Genomic DNA, 22,598 nt, shown 5'->3' with positions numbered 1-22,598 from the left:
CCCTAATTTGTCAATTTCTAATTTATTTATCCGTAGCTCGTAGGTAGAGGGGATAGTTAAAAGTTCGTGAACGCCAATAGTGACAAATCAGTAAACTTCGGCTGGAAATTTGACATAAATGTCAAAGTGACTAATTTAAAACATTTAAATTAAAAACATTAATAGGAAAAAATATTAGTTGACCAAAGCTGTGGAATATATTTTTACCTTAAATACACATTTAATACCTTAAATACGTTTTAAATACTGAAATTTTGTATTTTAACATTTTATCATAATATTTACTCTATTAATCTAAGCGCCTTCTACACGATAATTGTGAAAGTATCGGAATTAGGAAAGAAGGAAACAGTCAATAAACGTCAAAATGATAAGCAAATTCTTAAAAAAAAATAATCATAATGAATCAAAAATTTTGTACTTACTGATGTAAACCATAGATTACAATCTAATTATTTCTTTGCGTTGTAAATATTACACGATTAAATTTCTAACCGAAGTTGCACTAGAAATCCGCTAGTTGGCGATACCAGCGAAGCTCACAGCGTTATGGGTAGACAAGACATACTGGCATAAGCATGGCAGTACATATTCTAATTGTTATAATAGTAGGGGAGCCTTGGATGCTAAATTTGCAGTTACTAAAACGTCATGGGGAACGATTGGGTTGTAAAGATTAGGTCGTAAAATCAAAAACAGTTAAGTTAAATTTTCCATTTTAGTGGGGATTCTCCATTTCCAACAATCGTTTTTTCCGATTATAGCACCATCTATCCATAATTCGAAAAAATGTCTCGAATAAAAGTTGCTTATTTTTACGTAAAGAATCCAAATCTGCAATAATAATTGGAGGCTCCTATGTAAGATTTTAAAGGGTGGGGGGGGGGGGGTCTCCCACCCGCGAAATATCTGCAGGGTTCGTATTCAAAATTTTAAATTTACCCCCTACCCCTTGCCGTGAGGGGTCGTGTTTGGTATTATTCGATAGATTTTTGAAAAATATTGATAGGTAGGTAGGTAGAGGGGATAGTTAAAAGTTCGTGAACGCCAATAGTGACAAATCAGTAAACTTCGGCTGGAAATTTGACATAAATGTCAAAGTGACTAATTTAAAACATTTAAATTAAAAACATTAATAGGAAAAAATATTAGTTGACCAAAGCTGTGGAATATATTTTTACCTTAAATACACATTTAATACCTTAAATACGTTTTAAATACTGAAATTTTGTATTTTAACATTTTATCATAATAATTACTCTATTAATCTAAGCGCCTTCTACACGATAATTGTGAAAGTATCGGAATTAGGAAAGAAGGAAACAGTCAATAAACGTCAAAATGATAAGCAAATTCTTAAAAAAAATAATCATAATGAATCAAAAATTTTGTACTTACTGATGTAAACCATAGATTACAATCTAATTATTTCTTTGCGTTGTAAATATTACACGATTAAATTTCTAACCGAAGTTGCACTAGAAATCCGCTAGTTGGCGATACCAGCGAAGCTCACAGCGTTATGGGTAGACAAGACATACTGGCATAAGCATGGCAGTACATATTCTAATTGTTATAATAGTAGGGGAGCCTTGGATGCTAAATTTGCAGTTACTAAAACGTCATGGGGAACGATTGGGTTGTAAAGATTAGGTCGTAAAATCAAAAACAGTTAAGTTAAATTTTCCATTTTAGTGGGGATTCTCCATTTCCAACAATCGTTTTTTCCGATTATAGCACCATCTATCCATAATTCGAAAAAATGTCTCGAATAAAAGTTGCTTATTTTTACGTAAAGAATCCAAATCTGCAATAATAATTGGAGGCTCCTATGTAAGATTTTAAAGGGTGGGGGGGGGGGGTCTCCCACCCGCGAAATATCTGCAGGGTTCGTATTCAAAATTTTAAATTTACCCCCTACCCCTTGCCGTGAGGGGTCGTGTTTGGTATTATTCGATAGATTTTTGAAAAATATTGACCACGTATTTTTTAGTTTTTTGATCTGACGTTTATTTCGCGAAATATTCGCTTTTTATTTGGGAAAATGTGTGACTCACCCATTTCCTTACGCCCCGCTCAAATCGTCAGATTTTTTAAATATACACTGTTTTTCATGTAGTTAACTTACCTTATCTTAATCCGACGATTTCGAGTTTTTCTAAGGGTAGATTTTTTTTTCTGGTCCCCTTAACGAACTCCCCTATATTAAGAGCCAATATATGGTAGAAATACATGGGGTTACCTCGTGTAGAGATACACGAGGTTTACAGGATACAATGTTTCTCCCATGTGATAATCTGACGCGCTCGAGTAACTGCAAAAATCCCCGCTTAGGCTCCCCCACCATGATTTACTTTGCATAAAAAGTTTGATATAAAGGCTTAGGAGGGGGTGTGGCGTCAGTCCGGCCCTGTTCACCTACCACTCTGAGGTTTGCAGTCTGATCCCAGTAAAGGTTTCTAATTATTTTCAGATCTTGGTTGTCTATTCCTGCCTCTTTTAATATTTGGATCATATTGGCGTGCTGTACTCGATAAAACGCTTTCTCTAATCAACCAAACATATGCATACATTGCAATTGACGTCTCTGCATATCTGGAATAAGACTTGTATTGAAAACAAAGCCTGTCTCGTACCAACAGCATTTATGAACCCGAACTGGTTGGGCGAAATTTGACTTTCACATAGCTTGTAAATTATCATATGGATTATCTTTAGGAACAATTTTAGGAGATGACTCATCAGGCTTATCGTACGGTATTCTTCGCATTTTTTGGCTCCTGATTTTTTTGGAAGTGCAATAAACTCAAACTTCAGCCATTCTGTTGGTATTTCTCCAGAGTTGTATATGTTGTTGAATATCTTTGTGATTATTGCTATTGATTCGTTGTCCATTAGTTTGAGTAGGTTTGCTTGTATATTATTGCAACCTGCTGCTTTGCCATCCTTTAGCTGTTTTATACTTGCTTTTTAACCAGTCCTACTCTATGGCGCAGAATCGTGGACAATTACTAAAACAATAGAAAATAAACTCCAGGTTTTCATAAATAGATGTCTAAGAAGAATATTTAAGATATGGTGGCCCGAAGCTATAAGCAACCGAGAGCTATGGGCCCGAGCAGAAGAAGAAGAAATTGGAAAACAAATACGCAAACGGAAGTTTGGATGGCTGGGACATACTTTAAGAAAAGCGAAAACGAAATTCCAATGAAAGTCTTACATTGGAACCCACAAGGAAGGAGAAACAAGATCGGCCAAAGGAAACTTGGATTAGAAGTACCCAAGCAAAAACCAGTATGACCTTTAGACAGATGAGTTACATCGCGAGAAACAGGCAGAAATGGAAAAATTGTTCAACTACCCTATGCCCACAGGAGGGATAATGGGTTATATATTACATACATACATACATCATCATCATCATCATCATCAGCCAATCGCGTCCACTGCTGGACATATCGTCGGTCCATCTACTCGGTGGTCCTCCTCGGCTTCTTTTATAGTTTCTGGGCCTCCATTCCATGATTCGTCGTGTCCACCGTCCATCTTGTGTCCTAGCTAAGTGCTCTGCCCAGTTCAACTTACGTGTCGTAGCTCTTTCAATGACGCCTTGAACTCCTAATCTGTGCCTGATATGATGGTTTGTTATGAGGTCTCGAAGGCTCACGTTTAGCATTGAACGTTCCATGGCTCGTTGTGTAATTCTGAGTTTATTTGCGGATTTTTGCGTCGGTGCTAAAGTCTCTGCTCCATAAGTTTGTACAGGCAAAACACATTGGTTATAAATCTTTCTCTTGAGACACATGGGAATTGAACTTTTTAGAACATGGCTTAGTTTGAAAAATGCTGCCCATGTAAGGCCTATTCGCCTATGTATTTCATGTGTTTGATTGTCTACTTATTTTGATCTCGTGTCCCAGATATTTGTGTCTGTTGTATGATATTATTGTCAATAGTTACATTTCCACTCATTACGAGATTTGTCAAAAGTTTAGTTTTCTCAAAGTTCATTTTTAATCCTGCTCTTTCAGGTAGAGTTGTAAGCGAATGTATCATAGAAACTACAGCCTGTAAGTTATGTTAATCTGCGATTAATACAACATCATCCGCAAACCTCAGATGATTTAATCTCTCTTCATCTATATTATTGCCCATATCTTGCCATTGAGTGTTCTTAAATATTGACTCTAGAGCTGCCGTCAACAATTTAGGTGAAATATTGTCTCCTTGTCTTACTCCTCGACCTAAGCTGAATTTTTCTGTGTCTTCGTGTAATTGTATATTTGATGTAGCGTTCTCATAGATGTTTTTGATTAGTGACGTGTACCTGTAGTCTATTCGGCTTTGCTTTAGGGCTTCCAGTACAGTTTCAAACTCTACAAAATCAAAAGCCTTCTCGTAATCCACAAAGGCAAGAACCAGTTCTTCAATTATTTGAAAAAATAAATAAATACATACATACATACTGATAATATTGTTGTAATATAATCTGACTTACCGATTCTCTGATGTAAATCCTACTCAAGAACTCCATCAACTTAATCTTGTAATGTTTTTAACGGAAATATTTAACTCAAAATGCACTTCAACAGCTGATATTTTCCTACTGTACTCGTTAACTTCCAGGTCGGGATCCTGAGAGTTATACATAATATAAGTACTGTTTTGTTATATTCTTAAATAAAATGATTTGAAACTTCAATATTTTTTAGGTTAGACCAGTTTTGGTATCCCCAGAAGACCAGCAGGCTCTTTGGGATAATCTCAGCATTATCGACTGTTTTGCCACAGATCATGCACCTCACACGATTGAAGAAAAGCTTAGTGAGAAAGCTCCCCCAGGCTTCCCAGGACTAGAAACAATTTTACCCCTTCTACTTAACGCAGTCAATGAAGGCAGGATCACTTTAGAGGACGTTATTAATAAGTTCCACAAAAATCCTAAAAGAATATTTAATTTGCCCGAACAGCATAACACGTACGTTGAGGTAGATATGGAAGAAGAATGGACTATTCCCGAAGCTATGAGTTACAGTAAGGCCAAGTGGACACCATTTGCAGGAAAAAAAGTATTGCCAACAAACCGTCTTTAGTTTTAAAAATGATAATAACTTGTTTTAGATAAAAGGCGCTGTTCATAGAGTGGTTCTTCGTGGAGAAGTAGCCTATGTTGAGGGACAAGTTTTAGTGCAACCAGGCTTTGGTCAGAATGTTAGAGAATGGGATAAAAGATTGTATACCACTTCCGTCGACATGAGCCGACCTTCCTCAACATTGGCATTGGACAGACCTTTATCTCCATACTTATTAAACAATAGCCTTGAATATGATAATGATAAGCAGACTAATGAGATATTCTCCAGACTTCTATCTGGAGAAGGTAAAGTCCACTTTGCCAATGAAGCACAAACTTTCGATTCTAGGTAATAATTATAGCAAATTACACATAATATTTTTTTATTTAATAAAACAGGAATCTTATGGTTATTGCTATCTGATCATTTACTGTGATCAATAAGCAAGTTAGATCTATCTACAAAATATTACAAAAAAACTTACCTAAGGTCATATTCAGCAATATTTCTTAGGCTCTAATACATTATAGTACTTTGCTCTGCTTTTTCACTTTCACGCACTTATTTAACTTATAGCACTAACTCAAACGGCTTCGTTCTCTCAAGTCTTCTTGTCTGGTTGGCGTTGTCTAGTAGTTTGGTGGCCTCGACATTCACATGGTTGGAGAGCCTTTGTTCGTGCCTCTCAGCAAACTTACTTATTGTCTGGCTAACCGTATCCATCTGGAGGTCTCGATGAAGATCACAGTTTCTAAAGTACCATGGAGCGTTGACGATATTCCTTAACACTTTATTCTGATATCGTATAATTTGGATGTTACTTTCTTTTGTACAGTCCCATAGCTGTATCCCTTATGTCCATATCGGTTTAAGGACTTGCTTATATAATAACAATTTGTTATAAGTAGACAGAGTGGATTTTTTCCTATTAACCAGTACATCTTTTTGAAATTAATTTCTAATTCTTCCTTTTTTTTTCTTAATATGCGCTTTCCAACGTAGCTTTGAATCTAATGTCATACCCAAATATTTTGCCGTATTTGCATAAGGTATTTGGTTTCTATTTATACTGACTGGGATATGTATGTTGTTCTCTTTTGTTAGTAAAATTGACATGAACAGATTTTTTTTATTCAATTTGATACGCCATCGCCTGGTCCAGATGTTAATTTGTTCAACAGAATTCTGTAGCATGGTTTCTGATTCCTCGTGCTTTTATCCGACTGCTAGAATGCATGGTATGTCGCAATTGTGTTAGGTTTTAATGATGGGATATCGCTGGTATAGAGCAGGTATAGCACTGGCCCCAGGACGTTTTCTTGTGGAACTCCAACTTTAACTTCTCTTAATTCTGAATATACTTCCTCATTTTTAACTCGAAAGTGTGTCGGATATATATGATTCTATACTAAATTTACAATCAAGATGCAGTATAAATAAACAAACCAAGACACGTTAAATGCTAGTAGGAGCACTCCCGAATCATAATTTACAATGTATATAAATTGTAAATCTCAAATCATGATTTCCAAAGGTTATACATTGTAAACTATGATTCGGGAGTGCTCCTAGTAGCATTTAACGTGTCTTGGTTTATTTATTTCTACTGCGTCTTAATTGTAAATTTAGTAGGTATAGTAGTTCAAAATATTGTTTTGGCAAGTAGTATCTCATTTTATGATATAATCCGTCATGCTACACTTTGTCAAGAGCCTGTGCTACATCGAGAATAATTGCAGAACAGACTTCTCCTTCTTCTAGAGCTTTTTCTACTATATCTCTTATTCTATGCACCTGATCTATCGTTGAGTGGCTTTCTCTAAACCCAAATTGATGAGAGGTTTTTTCCTCTATAATTGGTTTCAGTCTCTTCAAAAGTAATTTTTCATATAATTTCGACACGACAGGCAACAGTTAAATAAGCCTATATGAAGAAGCTTCTTGTGGAGGTTTTCCTGGTTTTAGTCTCATTATAATTTCTGCCACCTTCCATACCATTGGTACGTACCTCAGCCTAAAGGAAGCATTTATAAGATGTGTTAATTTTATTATAGCTTTCCTTGGAAGTTGCTTTAACACTACCCCAGTAATGAGATCAGATACAGGAGCTTTCTTTGAGTTTATAGTTTCTTTTATTTCCAAATATACTTCTTTTGGATTTACAAGGCTAATCTCCATTTCATCTTGATCAGGTGATATAGAAACGATATTTAGAATTAAATAAGGGAACAGTTTACATTAAAATAATGGTTATCGTAATTTCCCTTAAATAATATTATGGTTAACATGTTCCTTTGAATTTCAGATTGATAAAATTCAATTGAAATTAAATTTTCTGATCAAAAGTTCAAATTAGTGCAGTCAGTGAGAATATTTGGCTCCGAATTCCATCCTACTACATCAATTTACTTGATATTTTCACAGCAATTAGGGAATAGCTCAAGAAACAAAGTCTACCCTATATCCTATGGCGCTTTTATCTTGGGGGTGGTTCCCATCCCTACACGAGGGTTGAAAATTTGTTGGTCAAATAAACACGGAGGTGGCTAGAGAACCTAATTCTAAGCAAAAACTTCTATAATTTTTGGGTGGTTCCCATCTCTACACGAGGGTTGAAAATTTGTTGGTCAAATAAACACGGAGGTGGCTAGAGAACCTAATTCTAAGCAAAAACTGTTCTATAATTTTTCTTGTAAACTCAATACTTTTTGAGTTATTCGTGGTTGAAAATTTGCCATTTTCATTCAAAAATGGCACTTTTTCGGACGCTACCTTAAAAATTATGGATCTAACGGAAAACATTAAAACGTTTTCGTAGCTTATGAAAAGTCAAAGAGATTCATTTCTTCATTAATCTTCTAGTTGTAATATAAAAAGGGATGTGGTAGGCGAAAAGAGATTTTTTTTGGTGCATGCTTAAATCAGTGTATTCAACTTAAAATAACAGAGAAATGGTTGATTTTAGGGGTACAATACTACCAATACATTTTGTAGTGCTTAAAAACCTTTAAAACGAGCACTGTTAAATTTTATTACATTCAAACTAAGCGAGATATGGTGCAAAAAAAATTGATGACTAATGTATTTTCAGAAAAAATGAGAAGTATATTTAACCCCTCATCCACCAGAATTTAAGTGCATCGTTTTCCTTCTACAATACCTTTTATTATAGTATTATTCTATGTTCAAAAAGTTGGACTAGTTTAAAATGAATGGATTTTGAAAAAAAATAAGATCGAATTATAGAGCGCATTTTTAAATGTTCTTAACCCGGCACCTGCCACGTGGGATGGTGCTACCAGCACCCCATAACACATTTTTATCAAAAATTTGGTATTTCAAGTTTGTTAACCGTGCTGTGCATCATAGTAGCTTTATATAATATTATATAGCATATATTTGTTTGCGTTTGAAGTGGTTCTTTAGTGTCGTTCTAAACTTGTAGCTCTAAAGTGGAATCGGGGTGTCATCATCTGGCAGTTTGTTTTAAATTTTTTTTTGTGTTTTTGATCAACAGGTCAGATTTACATTTTTTATTGTAACAACTGATTTAAATCATTAATATAGTCTCTATACTCAATAAATCTTAATTTTTTTAGATATTTTACTTCACATCATTTATTATGGGTTGGTACTTGCTAATTTGCTTATCACACCTTTTTAATTTTATTTTTTAACTTTTATAATATATTAGTAGCTAATAAGTTAATAAAGCATGTTTTTTATATACTTCTGTAACTCAACACAATACTTTGTTTATAAACAAGTAGATCACAGACAATTTTTAAGGGGTGCTGTGATCACCCCACGTGGCAGTTGGCGCCTTGCAAAGCCACGTTACAGTTTTTCTCCATGTAACTAGAAACTGATAAGAGATACGAAAAAAGATACAGTACAAAAATGTAGGGTTGTTTCAGATAACAATTTTGTTTTTTCTTTGATTATTGTATCTCTTTATCATTTTCGAGTTACATGGAGAAAAAGGAAGATTTTTAAGAAAATTTAAAAATGCGCGCTCTAATTTGATTTTATGTTTTTCAAAAACGTTGCATTTTAAACCTGTCCAACTTTTTGAACATAGAGAAATAACACTATAATAAAAGATATTGAAGAAGTAAAACGAGGAATTTAAATCTGGTGGATGAGGGGTTAAATATACTTCGCATTTTATAAAAAGCTCATATGAGCAATGAAGTACCATTGGTACAAAAGACAATGATGTACCAGATGGTACAAAAAACACATGAAAAACTAAAGAACAGAAAAGCTGCAGGTAAAGATGATACACCAAATGAATTGTTGAAATATGGTGCAGTGGCAATAACGGATCAACAGACAATATATAACAAGGTTATAGTTGTTGTAAGACACAATAAAATACCAGATTATTGGAGGACAAGCGAGCTAATCTTATTGTTCAAAAAGGGTGATAAGAAACAACCAGAAACTATAGAGGAAACAAGAACAAATAAATGTGCTCACAAACTTAGCAGATGAGCAACCAGGTTTCCGTACGAGAAGGTCATGTACAGATGCAAAATCGTCACAAAACAGATAACACGGAAAGCATTAGAATACAATATACTCGCATTCCTATGTTTGATTGACTTGAAGAAGGCATTTCACAGAGTAAGAGTAAGAGATAAACATCTCTTCCATAAGAGAATACATCTCTTTTATGATGAAGATAACCCGGTAAATAATATAAAAACAATTGAAAATCTCTATTAAACCAATAAGATGGAAGTCGGAATAGATGGACAACTTACGAAACCTATTTGTAGATACAGGTAATGGAATAAGACTGGGGGATTCACTAAACTCTATGCTATTTAATCTCATCATTTTTTTTTTATTTTGATGACTTTGGTAAAGACCAATTAGCCAGACATTTGTTTATTTAACTATAATATTTTATTTATTGAAAACTCGTCCAAGTATTAGTAGGGTAAAAATTAATTTCCTTTTTTCTTTTCTTTGGAAATTTACAATTTCGCTTTGCACCTCTTGGTGTGATTATATAAGTTGTACAGTATATTAATATGTTTATTGAATCTAATCATGGATTAAGTCTTAAAGAGTTTCCATAAAGGAAGAGGATACAAAATGGGCAACAACAAAATTACAATTCTCTGTTACGCAGACGCTACAATATTGATAACCCAAAATGAAGATAGTATTTAAAGACCAGTTCACAGATTTAATACAAGAGCAAAAGAATTTAACATGGCGATTTCAACTGAGAAACAATTCTTCTTAAGGTGCCGTGCATTTCTGCGTAGGCGTCCACCGTACATTGTCTTGTCAGGTGAGATGTTAGTTATTCAGGATTAAACTATTTCATTTTTAGCAGCATTGCGAAGCATTTCATAGCTGTGGATTCCTGTCCTTTGGCGAATATTACGCAGCCATAACATCTTTTTACGTCCCAGACCCTCTTACCCTCTATCTTTCCTTCGGGTATCAGTTTTTGGAAAAACCAGAATTATAGGAAACACACAGTGAGAAACCGATAAGGAGTGACGATATTAGAACAAAATGTAATGTATATTGTATAAACAAGTAGACACTAATAGAAAAAATAATGTAACAATCAGTAGATTGGCGGGCACAAAAGTCGTTAAAATATCAAGGGATATCGCTAGAGCCAAGGGCCAGAGTTTTTCTAGTGAGTTTCTGTTTACCGTGTAAAAGTATGAATTGAATTGTTTAATAATATTGAGTATATGGGGTTGATAAAGCATAAACTAATTGTGTGTTTCTCTTATCACTAAATTTACATATTATGTATTACTTACTTATAAAAATTATGTTCTTATTTCTAAATAGAACAAAAATATTCTTTACAATTACGAATGACAACAAATTGTTTTAAATTAGAGCACCAATATTATTATTCTTTAATGATTCCTTAATTTTAATTTACAGGATATTGTCTCCTATCCCACCACGAATTAGAACGGAAAGTTTCTCAAACACTGCTGACAAAAAGTCCAAAACAGATATTGCTGCGGATCAGGCACAACCACATCACATCACCCATCATCATCCTTGGTTTAACAAGCACATCGTAACTGTAGACACATTTACAAAAGATGAATTAAATGATATCTTCAATTTGGCACAAACTTTAAGGGCGTATGTCGTTAAAGACAAACCTTTGGATCACGTTTTAAGAGGTACGATTGAATTGTATGTCACATATACACTTAAAAATTTAAGCTACCAAGTGACCATTTTGTCATACCTTTATTTTGGTAAAGCTTTTCAGTATCATCTAGAAATTATAATTAATTTCAACTAATGTTTAATCAGTTGGAATACCAATGTCGTATGATAGTGAACAGGTGCCGATTAGGGGCCGGTATTTCAACAGCTACTTAAGCTTTTGCTTAGCTAAGCCCGTGTCAAAAGTTAAGGAGAAGTTTAAGCTGGGTGCCGTATTTCCATCATTTCCTTAACTAAACTGGTTCTCAACTGTCAAGTTAATTGGTTTGGTACCTCTGAATAGGTCAAAATGCCAGAACTAACTGTTCTGAGGTAAAAACCACTATTGTTGACGTTTAATTTTATCTTGTCATCTGTATCTGTCTCATTTTTACTTCACTTAATTTTGTGTACATGGTACATGTGTTGTTAGTATAATATTGTCTATATTTTCTCTGGTTATATGTTTTATTGTTATTTTGCATAAGCAATAGAAGATCAGTCTTTGTAATTTTGTTTATTTATTTATTTATTATTCATTTACGGACCGAAGTCCATTAGTACATGATACAATTAAAATTTTTTACAATTAAAATGTCACACAAATTAGAAAAATAAGATCTAGTAGATACAAAATTGGTAAATACATAACAAACAATAATAAAGAATAAACTTACTTGCTCTCATTCAACAATTGAGAGCTAGAACATTTTGAAATTGACAAATACAACTTATCCTAGAACAAAGACAATAACAGTAGTTGACAAATCAGTCTTGAAATTAGAACATTAAGTTAAGTATAAATATAATTGTGTGGAAAACGCAGTAAAGTCGTTCACAAAGAAATCAATTTGCGGAGATAATGTGTTTGCTAATTTAAGAGTTTTAGAGAGATAGGAACTTGAACTATAATTTGTGCGGTTAATGACCTCGTGGAAGGTGGTCACAGAACGGGTGGTTCTTGAAGGTACATGTAGACCAATTTTATTTAAAAGTGGGATACAGAATTTATGACCATGAATTAAGTTATATAAGAAGCAAAGATCTTTATGTTGACGACGACTCTGTAATGAGTCAAGTCGAATAATTTGCAGTAAAGACTCATAACTTTGACCAGTGAGATGCATCTTATAAGCATAATAACGTAAGAATTTACGCTGAACTTGTTCGATTTTATTAATATGACAGTTATATTGAGGTGACCAAACACATGATGCATAATCTAAATGTGGTCTAACCAAAGAACAATAAAGAAATTTTAAAGAACGACCAGTCGTAAAGTCATAGCTGCATCTTTTAACAAAGCCAAGCATCTTTAATGACTTAGAAACCATGCTATTAATGTGTAGGTTGAAATTTAAGTTAGTATCAAGAATAACACCCAGATCTATAACTGAGTCAACTAATTGTAACCTAGTGTCCCGTATAAAGTAAGAATTATTCTCAAAGTGTCTTAGTCGAGTAAAAGTTATAGCATGGCATTTGTTTGCATTTAAGTCCATACCATTAAGTGAGCACCATTCCACAAGACCATTAAGATCTGATTGCAAATTGTAGTGATCCAAATCAGAGGTAATTATGTGAAATAATTTAAGGTCATCAGCAAATAGAAGAAATTGAGCAAAATTGAAGCTTTTATTTATGTCATTTATAAATAAATTAAAAAGGATAGGTCCTAAGTGGGAGCCTTGAGGTACACCCGATGTAACTATAATTTCATTAGAGAAATAATTCTTAATACGAACTATCTGCCTTCTATCTAATAGATAATTTCGAATCCAACTAAGCAGAGGATCAGAGAAACCCAACTGTTCGATCTTATGTAACAATAACGTATGGTTGACTCTATCGAATGCCTTGGAAAAATCTGTATAAATCGCATCTACCTGTTGTTTACTTTCCAATGCTTCATTTAAGAAGGAGGTATAATTTAACAAGTTCATTTCAGTTGATCTCCCCATAACAAAACCATACTGTTGTTCAATGATTACATTTTGTATAGTAGGCTTAATTTTGTCACATATTAAACTCTCGAATAGTTTAGGTATAGTATTAAGGATACTAATAGGTCTGTAGCTCTGTACCCCGCTTCTATCTCCATTCTTGAATATCGGTGATATAAAACTAACTTTCCAAACGGGAGGGAATTCACTCGTTTGTAATGATTTTTGAAAAATAAAGAATAAGGGACGAGCAAGATTAAAACTACAGTATTTCAGTAACTTGGGTGGGATTCCATCAGGCCCTGGACCCTTATGTATGTTTAGCTGGGATAATTTGGTATATACCTCTGAAATAGATAAGTCACAACCAGTAATGTTGAAACTAGTGTTAGCCCTTGCACTATTTGGAATAGGACATTCGTCCTCACTATATACTGCAGCAAAGTACTGAGCAAACATCTTGGCTATGGTAGGACCATCGGAACTGGTTTGGCCATTATGGTTTAAAGTGTTCGGAATGCTATTATTGTTCCTTTTAGAATTTACGAACCTCCAGAAGCTTTTAATGTTACTAGGAAGTGTATGTTCAACGTTTGCTACAAACTGATTGTATGCTTGACCTGATAAGGACTTGCATATCGACCTCAATCTAGAAAATTCATTATAGTCTTGAGGTAACCTGGTCACTTTAAATTTCTTATGAGCTTTCTTTTTAGCAATGATGCAGTTTCTTAACTCTCGGGTATACCATTTAGGAAAATTGCCGGTATAAAACTTTTTCATTGGTACATAAACATCGATAGCGCCATATAAGACATCATAAAGTATATTGACCATATCATCTAAACTTTTGTCTCTGAAAATTTCATCCCAGTATATTGTGTCTAAGTAATCAGAAATACCTTGAAAATTTGCTGATTTAAAGTCGTAGAAAAAGCCTTCAGCTTTCATTTCATCAGTTAAAACATCTCCGCGGTTTAAATTAAAGCATAAAGGAGGGTGGAAACTATCGGGGTCAACTAATCCCTCATCAGCTTCTGCGACAATGCAATTTTCATCATGAACCAAAACTAGATCAAGTAATGAGTTTACATTATTATAGATGTTATTGCGTTGGAAAAGATTTTGATAGGAACATATATGATTCATAATATTTATAGCATCTTCTTCGATTAAAGGAATGTCTGGAGCAGAAATTGCCGTAGAACAAAAATTATCATGAGACCAAGTACAGTGTAGGTTGAAGTCCCCTGCAATACAGAAATGAGAGGTGGGAAATGTATTTGAAAGATTATCGATACTGTTATTGAAAGAGATATATTTTTCTAAAGCAGACTTAGGAGGAAAATAAAGCGCTCCCACAATAAGCGGACAATTAGTACTGCCAACAGCCACATATATTTGTTCTATACCTGGAAAAGATTCCAGCAGTCTACTAGATATATTCCTGAAAATTTCAAATTGGAATGTAAGTTTACTTTTGTAAAATAAATATATAAAGCATTGTAGAAATAAATAATTTTCATGTGCCTACATCTTCCAAATGGAGTAAGAATTTTGTTTTAATAATCGTTAATAATCCAATAATAACATTATTACGCCAAAGTTGGTTTTCAAAATAACTATAATTATTATTAATTTATAGAAATAACCTCAAAAAACAGAAAACAAATTTTAAGCAAAGGCTTAAACCAACTCCCGAGCGAGCTTAAAATTATTTGGTTTAAGCCTATGCTTAAGCCTCAAATTGAAGTGGAAATACAGGCATCTAAGCTTAAGCTCAGGCTTAAAGTAAGCTTTGGTGTAAGTGCGGTTGGAAATACCGGCCCTAAGTTTATTAACCGCTTAACATGCTTACCCGAGTCAACTCGGTTTTAAACTACGTTTCTATTTTCGCTTAACCGAGTTATCTCGTGTTTAAAATATTTGTACGATATATAAGGCGCCTACGCGTTTTAACTCCTAGCGCTAAATAACGGTATCCTCACTTGCATTAGCGCCCATACCTATGGGCAGGGGGCCGTGCCACCTAGCTTTTCGGGGGCTTTAAACTATATATGGTTATCCAAAGTATACGAAATGTAATCTGCAACATCTACACGTCTGGCCCTCCCTAAAAATTTTTATACGGACGCCCGTGCCCACTTGTTTTCTCGTTTCCAATTTTAAACTTTCTACGATCGACTGCCGACTGGGGTGGGATCACGATATTCTATTTTGCTGACGTCACGTTCTGCCCTGACTGTGACGTACACCTGGTTCCAAAAAAAACTGATACGACTCTTGAAGCGTATTTTGTAGAAAATTGAGCAGTGTATTTTGAAGGATAGATACTTAATATTTACATACTGTCAATGTCACTGCCAAATCTTAAAATTTGTCAGATATATTATTCTGTTCCACGGTTATTAGACTTTATTATTAATCTTTATTATTAATAATTTCTTCGCAACTGAGGGTATCTTATCAACTGTATTGTTTTTAAACAATAGATGATAAAATAAAAATATTGACAGTTCAAAAATGTGAACATATTGCATTGTGTGTGGCCTAAGTTTGGGCTGAAAACTGAAATGTATTACATTTTTACAAAATTTTGGAATATGTTTAATTACGTAGACCAATTTTAACAATTGTTTTCAATACAGATTTCAATCCTCTACAAATAGTTTCTAATGTCATTTGATGTCAAATAATTAGGGAAGCTGGAATTCAACAGTTTAGAATTTTACATTGAGTTAATGCAAAATTGTGACGCATGTCAAAATTCTCAATGTATTTTAATTGTATTAATTTTTTTCGAATCCGGAGAAAACTAATAAATATTTTTGAAAAATTTAAACTCAAAATGAAAGACTACATTATTATCGAGGGCTGAAAGTCCCTGAAAACTTCTATAATATTTATTTTAATAAGTTACAGGGCTGAATTGAATATTAATTTGTTTTGTTGTATAATCCATGTTTACAATAATTATGTGATCTATTTGATGTAAAAACTATCATTTATATGTTCTTTATAAAATATAGGAATTCAAAATAATATAAACATTTAGACCTTAATAATTAGTACAATTTATGAATTAACATAATATGTAATCAGTTGTTTGTTGTTTGTTGTTTGTTTATTTTATTATTTGTCTGTCATAATAAATATAATGTCAGATCAATCAAATACACTGCTCAACATGATCAAATCTTACTAAGAGTCGTATCAGTTTTTTTAGGAACCGGCTGTACCTCTGTGTGTAACCCCTTGTTTTAGAGTGTATCACACTGTTAGCAATATTTAACATTATTATACTTGAATAATTGCTATTTTCTTCTCTTTACTTGTAGTATTTTGTATGTAAAAAGTTACGACCGAGTTAATTCCGGTGAGCGCATGAGGGTATTTGTTATTTTATATTTTTCTAATAAAATATGCGTTTTTTTACTTTAGATTATGTCTAGTGACAATAGTCTTGTTCATAGTGTATTTTTGCAAATAAATGTGTGCGTTAAGCGGTTAAAAATCGTTAAAAAGCGACTTCGAACAAAATGTATAATAGACTTCATCAACTAAAGAAGTCGATGGATGCATCTTAAAATGTCGTCATCAACCTCTAAGCTCTTCCATCTATCTCTGTTTTGTGCGACTTGTATCTTGTTATTGCTAACATGCTTCAGATCGTCAGTACATCAGGTTGGTAAGTTGCCTCTGCTCTGTAGCGCTTCTTGTCTTGGCTTCCACAATACGTGTTGCCGATCGGTTATCAGATAATCAAACAACGTGTCCTGCAAAATTCCATTTTAGCAATGTATTTCGATATCTTTTGTTGTTGTTCTATGAGGTATTTCTTCGTTTGGGATTCTGTCTGTTTGAGAGATATTCAACATCTGACGCTCCATAAGTGAGTACAGGTAACACTGGTTAAGGATCTTTCTTTTGTAGATAAATGGGTAGGTAGATCCTATTGAAACACACACTTTAATTTAACAAATGCTGCCCAGGATTTAGAACCAGCATCTTGTTCATGTTTGTTAGTTATTATTTGCGTCTTACTCATAATCTATAGGAAGGATGCGTTCAAGCCTTCAAGCAAGCATGATCAAATGTTTCAACATTATTATTGCATCATCCATATGATCGGCTACGAATCCCAAATGACTGAATCATTTATGTTGATATCATACTAAAATACTTAGTTCAGATTTACATTCTTACAAGAATGTTCTAAAAGTATCGTGAATAGCTTTGGAGAGACGGTCTCTCCTTGAGGTACTCCCCGCTGCATACAGAATTTATTTGTTTCTTCTTCAGATAGTCATATGCTAGCCGGGCAACTCGGTTTGGATTATATTAGTATAACGGTGGTTTATTCGACATTCTGTCAATGTAGTTAGCATTTTCTGCTAGATTATAGTATCGAATGCTTTCTCGTAGTACACGAATATCAATACCAACGGTTTGTTGTATTCTGCAGACTTTCCTATCAGATTCTTGATCACTAGTAAATGGTCGTTAGTGCTGTATCCCGATCTAAATCCAGCTTGTCCTTTGGGCTGATAGAAGTCTAACTTAGTCTACTGTAGAAAAGAATTGGCTGTAAAACGAAATCAAGAGACGTCTTATATTTCAGTTCGTTCAAAGAGCTCCATAAACGCCCTTACTAGTTTCACTCTCATTAGAGATCTTCAGACTATAATTATAGAGATAGGTTTTTTTCTTGTTAGGATACATTCCGTGAAAAGTTTGGTCTTAAACCGTCGGTCGGATAGTAAATATTTCCGAACGTATACAAGGTGTACCAAAAAATATGAATTGTACTCAAGAGTAAACAATTTGTATTTGTTGATACATCTCGTATACAAAAATAATGTTTAAGACCTTTTCAAATGAATATATTTTGCCATGACCTTTGCTCCTGAAGTTTATTATAAATTAGACTTACCAACAACAGCACTTGGTTAATACCCGTCTTCTTCTTCTTTTTGTGTAGGCATGGCTCTCTCTGATTTTTTTTTCAATGTGCCTCCAGTTCCTCAATTCCATCGTTTTCGTGGTCTTCCCACTGATCGTCTTCCTATTGGAAAACCGTCTATCGTCGTCCTTACTACTCTATTTGTTCTCATTCGGCTTGTGTGATCGTTCCATTCTACTCTTCTGTTTTTTACCCATTTATTAATGTTGTCCACCTTACATCTCGTCGTACATCTGCACTTCTAGCTCTGTCCCACAGTGTCGTACCATCGATTTTTCGGAGGGTTTTCATCTCTGCTGTCTACATCATTATTTTTGTCCTCTCTGTATCAAATCGTGTTTCTGTCGCGTATGTCATTATTGGTCAAATGACTGCTTTGTAAATTTTGCCTTTCATTTTTTTTCCGATATTTTTATTTCTCCATATTGTTTCATTCTCCATATTGTTTCATTGCGACTTTGTTTGCTTTATTCACTTGATCTTCCACTTCTGTTTCGAGCTTTCCATAGCTAGATAGTGTGATGCCTAGATCTTTAAACTAAACTTCATGACATATTATGTATACAATTGAAGTTCTCTAGAATTATACCCAAAAGTAGTAACTTTAAGTACCTATAAGGAACAACTATTTGAAAGACAATTAATTGTTTATTTGATTATTTCATTCATAGCAGATTCTGACCAATAGAAAGCTACAGAAATAAAAATTACACAATAAAACACTGAAAAACGTTTGTTTTTCTATACTTCCACAAAATTTATTACAACTATGTTATTACTACAGCTGTTTCGGCAAAGTGCCTTTCTCAAGTGATATATTTTATAATATGTTTGCCTTTTTAAGTCTTTAACTGAAGAGGTTGAGGAGTGGGGAGCTGTTTGTCTCGAGTTGGTCATTCAGAATTATATCTGTATTTTTCAATTTATTAATTTCCATTGAGTCTAAAAGTGATAGCTTAAGGCCTTTATTTTGAATATGTAGAATTTGAAACTCTTCATTGAAAGAATGATTATGATCTAGAAGGTGAAGTGCGTATGTAGAAGTGTCTGTTTTTGTGGAAGTATAGAAAAACAAACGTTTTTTCAGTGTTTTATTGTGAGATAAAATGAACTTCCATCAAGTAACGGTCGAATCCATCAATTATAAAAATTACAGTTATAGTTTTTGATAATATACCGTCGTCAAGCGTTACTTCAGATGCCCTTCGTTACTACGCAAAAATGAACATTCAGTGACATTAATTGAATTAATTTAATTAATTAAATTAAATTTAAATAAATTAAAAATTTAAATTAAATTAAATTCAAATTAAAATAAATTTAATTAATTTAATTAATTAAATGAACATTCAGTGACACCAAAAAGAAAATTGGCAAAGGTATTATCGAAACACGAGAACTGGTAGTAATTACAAACAAATGCAGCCTGAAATTCCCATTAAAAGATGGTTTCATTCTGTATCAAATCGCCATTTCATAAGAGTTATAAATAGATTGAGATGTAATCATGCTCTTATCCCCCTTCATATGTACAGTTTGGGTCTCACAGAGTCACCTAACTGTGAGTGTGGAAAAGAAGGTGATCTACTACATATTCTCCTCGAATGTTCACATCAATCAGTAAATATAAACAAATTTTATGATAATCTTAATATATTAAAAATTCCACTTCCCGTCTACCTGAACAATTTGATATTTTCTGAAGATATTAATATATTAAAAACAATTTACGAACATATCAAAAACTGTAAATATAGATTGTAGCAATAAAATTTACCCTGTATTTAAGAAATTTTGTTAAAACAAAGCAGGCATGTTTGTTAAAACAAAACAAACCTGTTTGTTTTGTTGTTATTTTTTTTAAACTCTGTAGATTTAAGTAATTATTGTATATTATAGTTGAAAAAAGAAAAGAACAAAAAAAGAGAAAAAGAAAAGCAAAAAAAAAGAAAAAAAACTAAGAAGATGTAAACCTCCGCGAGGTTGAATCGGGTTTACGTCTTAGCGTAGTAAAAAAAAAACAATTTATAAAAAATAATAAAAAAAATATAAAAAATAATAAAAAAAAACAAATTAACAATACAAAAAAATACAACAAAAAATACAAAAAAAAATAAAAATTTACAAAAAAAATGAACAACCAAAACAGAGTATTATTTAGATAATAATTGTAGATAATAATGTTAGTTTGTTATGTATTTAGTTAGAAATACAGAAAAAATTCCTCTGATTGAAAAATCAAATTTGTTTGTTTTTAAAATAACAAAATTTCTGGCTAATTGGCTCGGCCAAGGCCATCAAATTCACACAAAAAAAGTGACATTAATGACAATTAATGTTTTACAACTCGTTACAGAGAACACCAAGAAATATTCAGGTGACGATATCAATAAAATATTAGTTAAAATGATATAAAAAGACAGTTTTATTCATGAAATAATCTCAGCGAATTACACTCGATCTCTAAAATTATTATCGACTTGCTGCCCTCGTGACACTTTGATATAATTCACTCCCCTTCGGGTCACAAATTAAAACTGTCAAAGTGTCACTAGGGAAACAAATCGATAATTTTAGAGCTCTCGTGCAATTACTAATGAAAACGTTAGCTTTCTCTGGATTAAAAAATAGCGTAAATTGTGAAAGAAAAAAAATGTAAAAATTCTATTTGTGCTATGTTCAAAATACTGTGCCTGTCAATTTTTTTTGAAAAATAATGAATTATCAAATAATACAAATCTTGTATAAATAGAATCTGGCTAAAATTTTATATGTCCTAAGATTTTATACCGAATGTAAAACTACAATAATATAAGTAGGGTGTTCCATTAAAAATAACAAGTGATGAACTATAGATAAGCTACAGTTATGGGGGAGTGCCAATTTTCAGACTTCATATTTGATTATGGAAATATCTTCGTTCATAAATTATGTAATGAAAAAGAGTTTTGTTAATGGATTAATTTTTTATATAGATTAACGTCTCTTATTTGTAGGCAAAATAATGGCTTCTATGTTCTATGAAGTGAGCACAAGAACGTGTTGTAGTTTCGCTGCAGCCATGCAAAGACTTGGTGGGAGAGTAATATATATGGACGAAACAAGTTCTTCGGTTAAAAAAGGGGAATCACTAGAAGATTCTGTGGTTGTTATGGCAGGATACGCTGATGTAGTAGTTTTAAGACACCCCGTTCCTGGATCAATACAAGTAATATTTATTAATTAATTTGAATATATTATTATAATTAATTTGATAAAAGTTTATCTAAATAGATAATAAACGTTCGTTTGTTTTTAGAAAGCTTCACATCACTGCAGAAAAGCTTTGATAAATGCTGGTGATGGTATAGGTGAGCATCCAACCCAAGCTCTATTGGATATTTTTACGATAAGAGACGAAATTGGTACAGTCAATGGACTTACCATTACTTTGGTGGGCGATTTGAAAAACGGACGGACCGTTCATTCTTTGGCAAGGCTATTGACTTTATATAACGTGCAACTAAGGTAAATATTTGTAAGCTTTAACTTCGTTACATATTTAACTAGCATCAATCTTGGAAAAGGAAACTGCCGTTAATGAGGCATTGTCCGAGGTACTTATTCTTATAATATTCTTATATAGTTACTTCTGTACGATCCTATACAAACTCCTATACAAACCTATTGGGACCGTGCAAGTTCGGCAAAGCGACCTCTATTTCTACGCTCTGTACTTTTATTCGCACTTTTAATTATATTGGCCAATTATATTAGTCCTGGTTGCTGGATAATTGTCAAGACCATAGTCCAAAAAAATAATAAGAAGAAAAAATAAGATGCAGGTTATGTTTAGCAAACGTAAACAATTGTATGTAGTAAATAAAATCAGTTATTAAAATGCAGTACTGCAAGCAAAATACAATTAATTAAATTTACCTTTATATAATAATTGCATATCATATCAATATTGTGGAGCAATATATAATTTTTCTACGTCAATGACAGAAGGTATGAAATATACGTCAATTTGACAATTTCAATTGACAATATGAATTATTTAAGATAGTTGCAATATTTCTACGCGACTCGCGCACGGTCGTTTCTCGTTTCCCTTTCCAAGTACTTGCACACCGCGAATACGAATAACTTGATATCAGGGAAGGCGAAGCAAAGGTATATAAAATAGCCAAACAGAGAGCAAAGAAAGCAAAAGATTTTAATCAGATTAAATGTATCCGAGATGAAAATAATAAAATACTAGTTCACGAAAGGGATGTCAAAAAGAGATGGAGAAAGTACTTTGACAGCTTATTAAATGAAGAATTTGCCAGACAGCCTGTAGAGTCAACGAAGACAGTAGCAGCAATGGTCACCAAAATAACAAACGTGGAAGTGGCTCAAGCGCTTCAAAAAATAAAGAAAGGAAAA

At 33.2% G+C, this 22,598-nt stretch overlaps 1 protein-coding gene across 1 annotated transcript in view; it reads left to right on the top strand.

Moving 5' to 3' along the window:
- Nucleotides 1–22,598, top strand: part of LOC114336164 (CAD protein) — a 206,016-nt gene that overhangs the window by 173,086 nt on the left and 10,332 nt on the right. Inside the window, exons 8-12 of the mRNA XM_050656981.1 lie at nt 4,713–5,069; nt 5,122–5,423; nt 11,004–11,254; nt 21,185–21,396; nt 21,487–21,695. Of these exons, the coding sequence (XP_050512938.1) occupies nt 4,713–5,069; nt 5,122–5,423; nt 11,004–11,254; nt 21,185–21,396; nt 21,487–21,695 (1,331 nt within the window). The remainder of the gene's footprint in view (nt 1–4,712; nt 5,070–5,121; nt 5,424–11,003; nt 11,255–21,184; nt 21,397–21,486; nt 21,696–22,598) is intronic.

Source organism: Diabrotica virgifera, chromosome 7 (assembly GCF_917563875.1).
Source record: "Diabrotica virgifera virgifera chromosome 7, PGI_DIABVI_V3a".
NCBI lineage: Eukaryota > Metazoa > Arthropoda > Insecta > Coleoptera > Chrysomelidae > Diabrotica > Diabrotica virgifera.
Note: the sequence above shows the minus strand (reverse complement) of the source record. Positions and strands in the feature narration are given on the sequence as shown.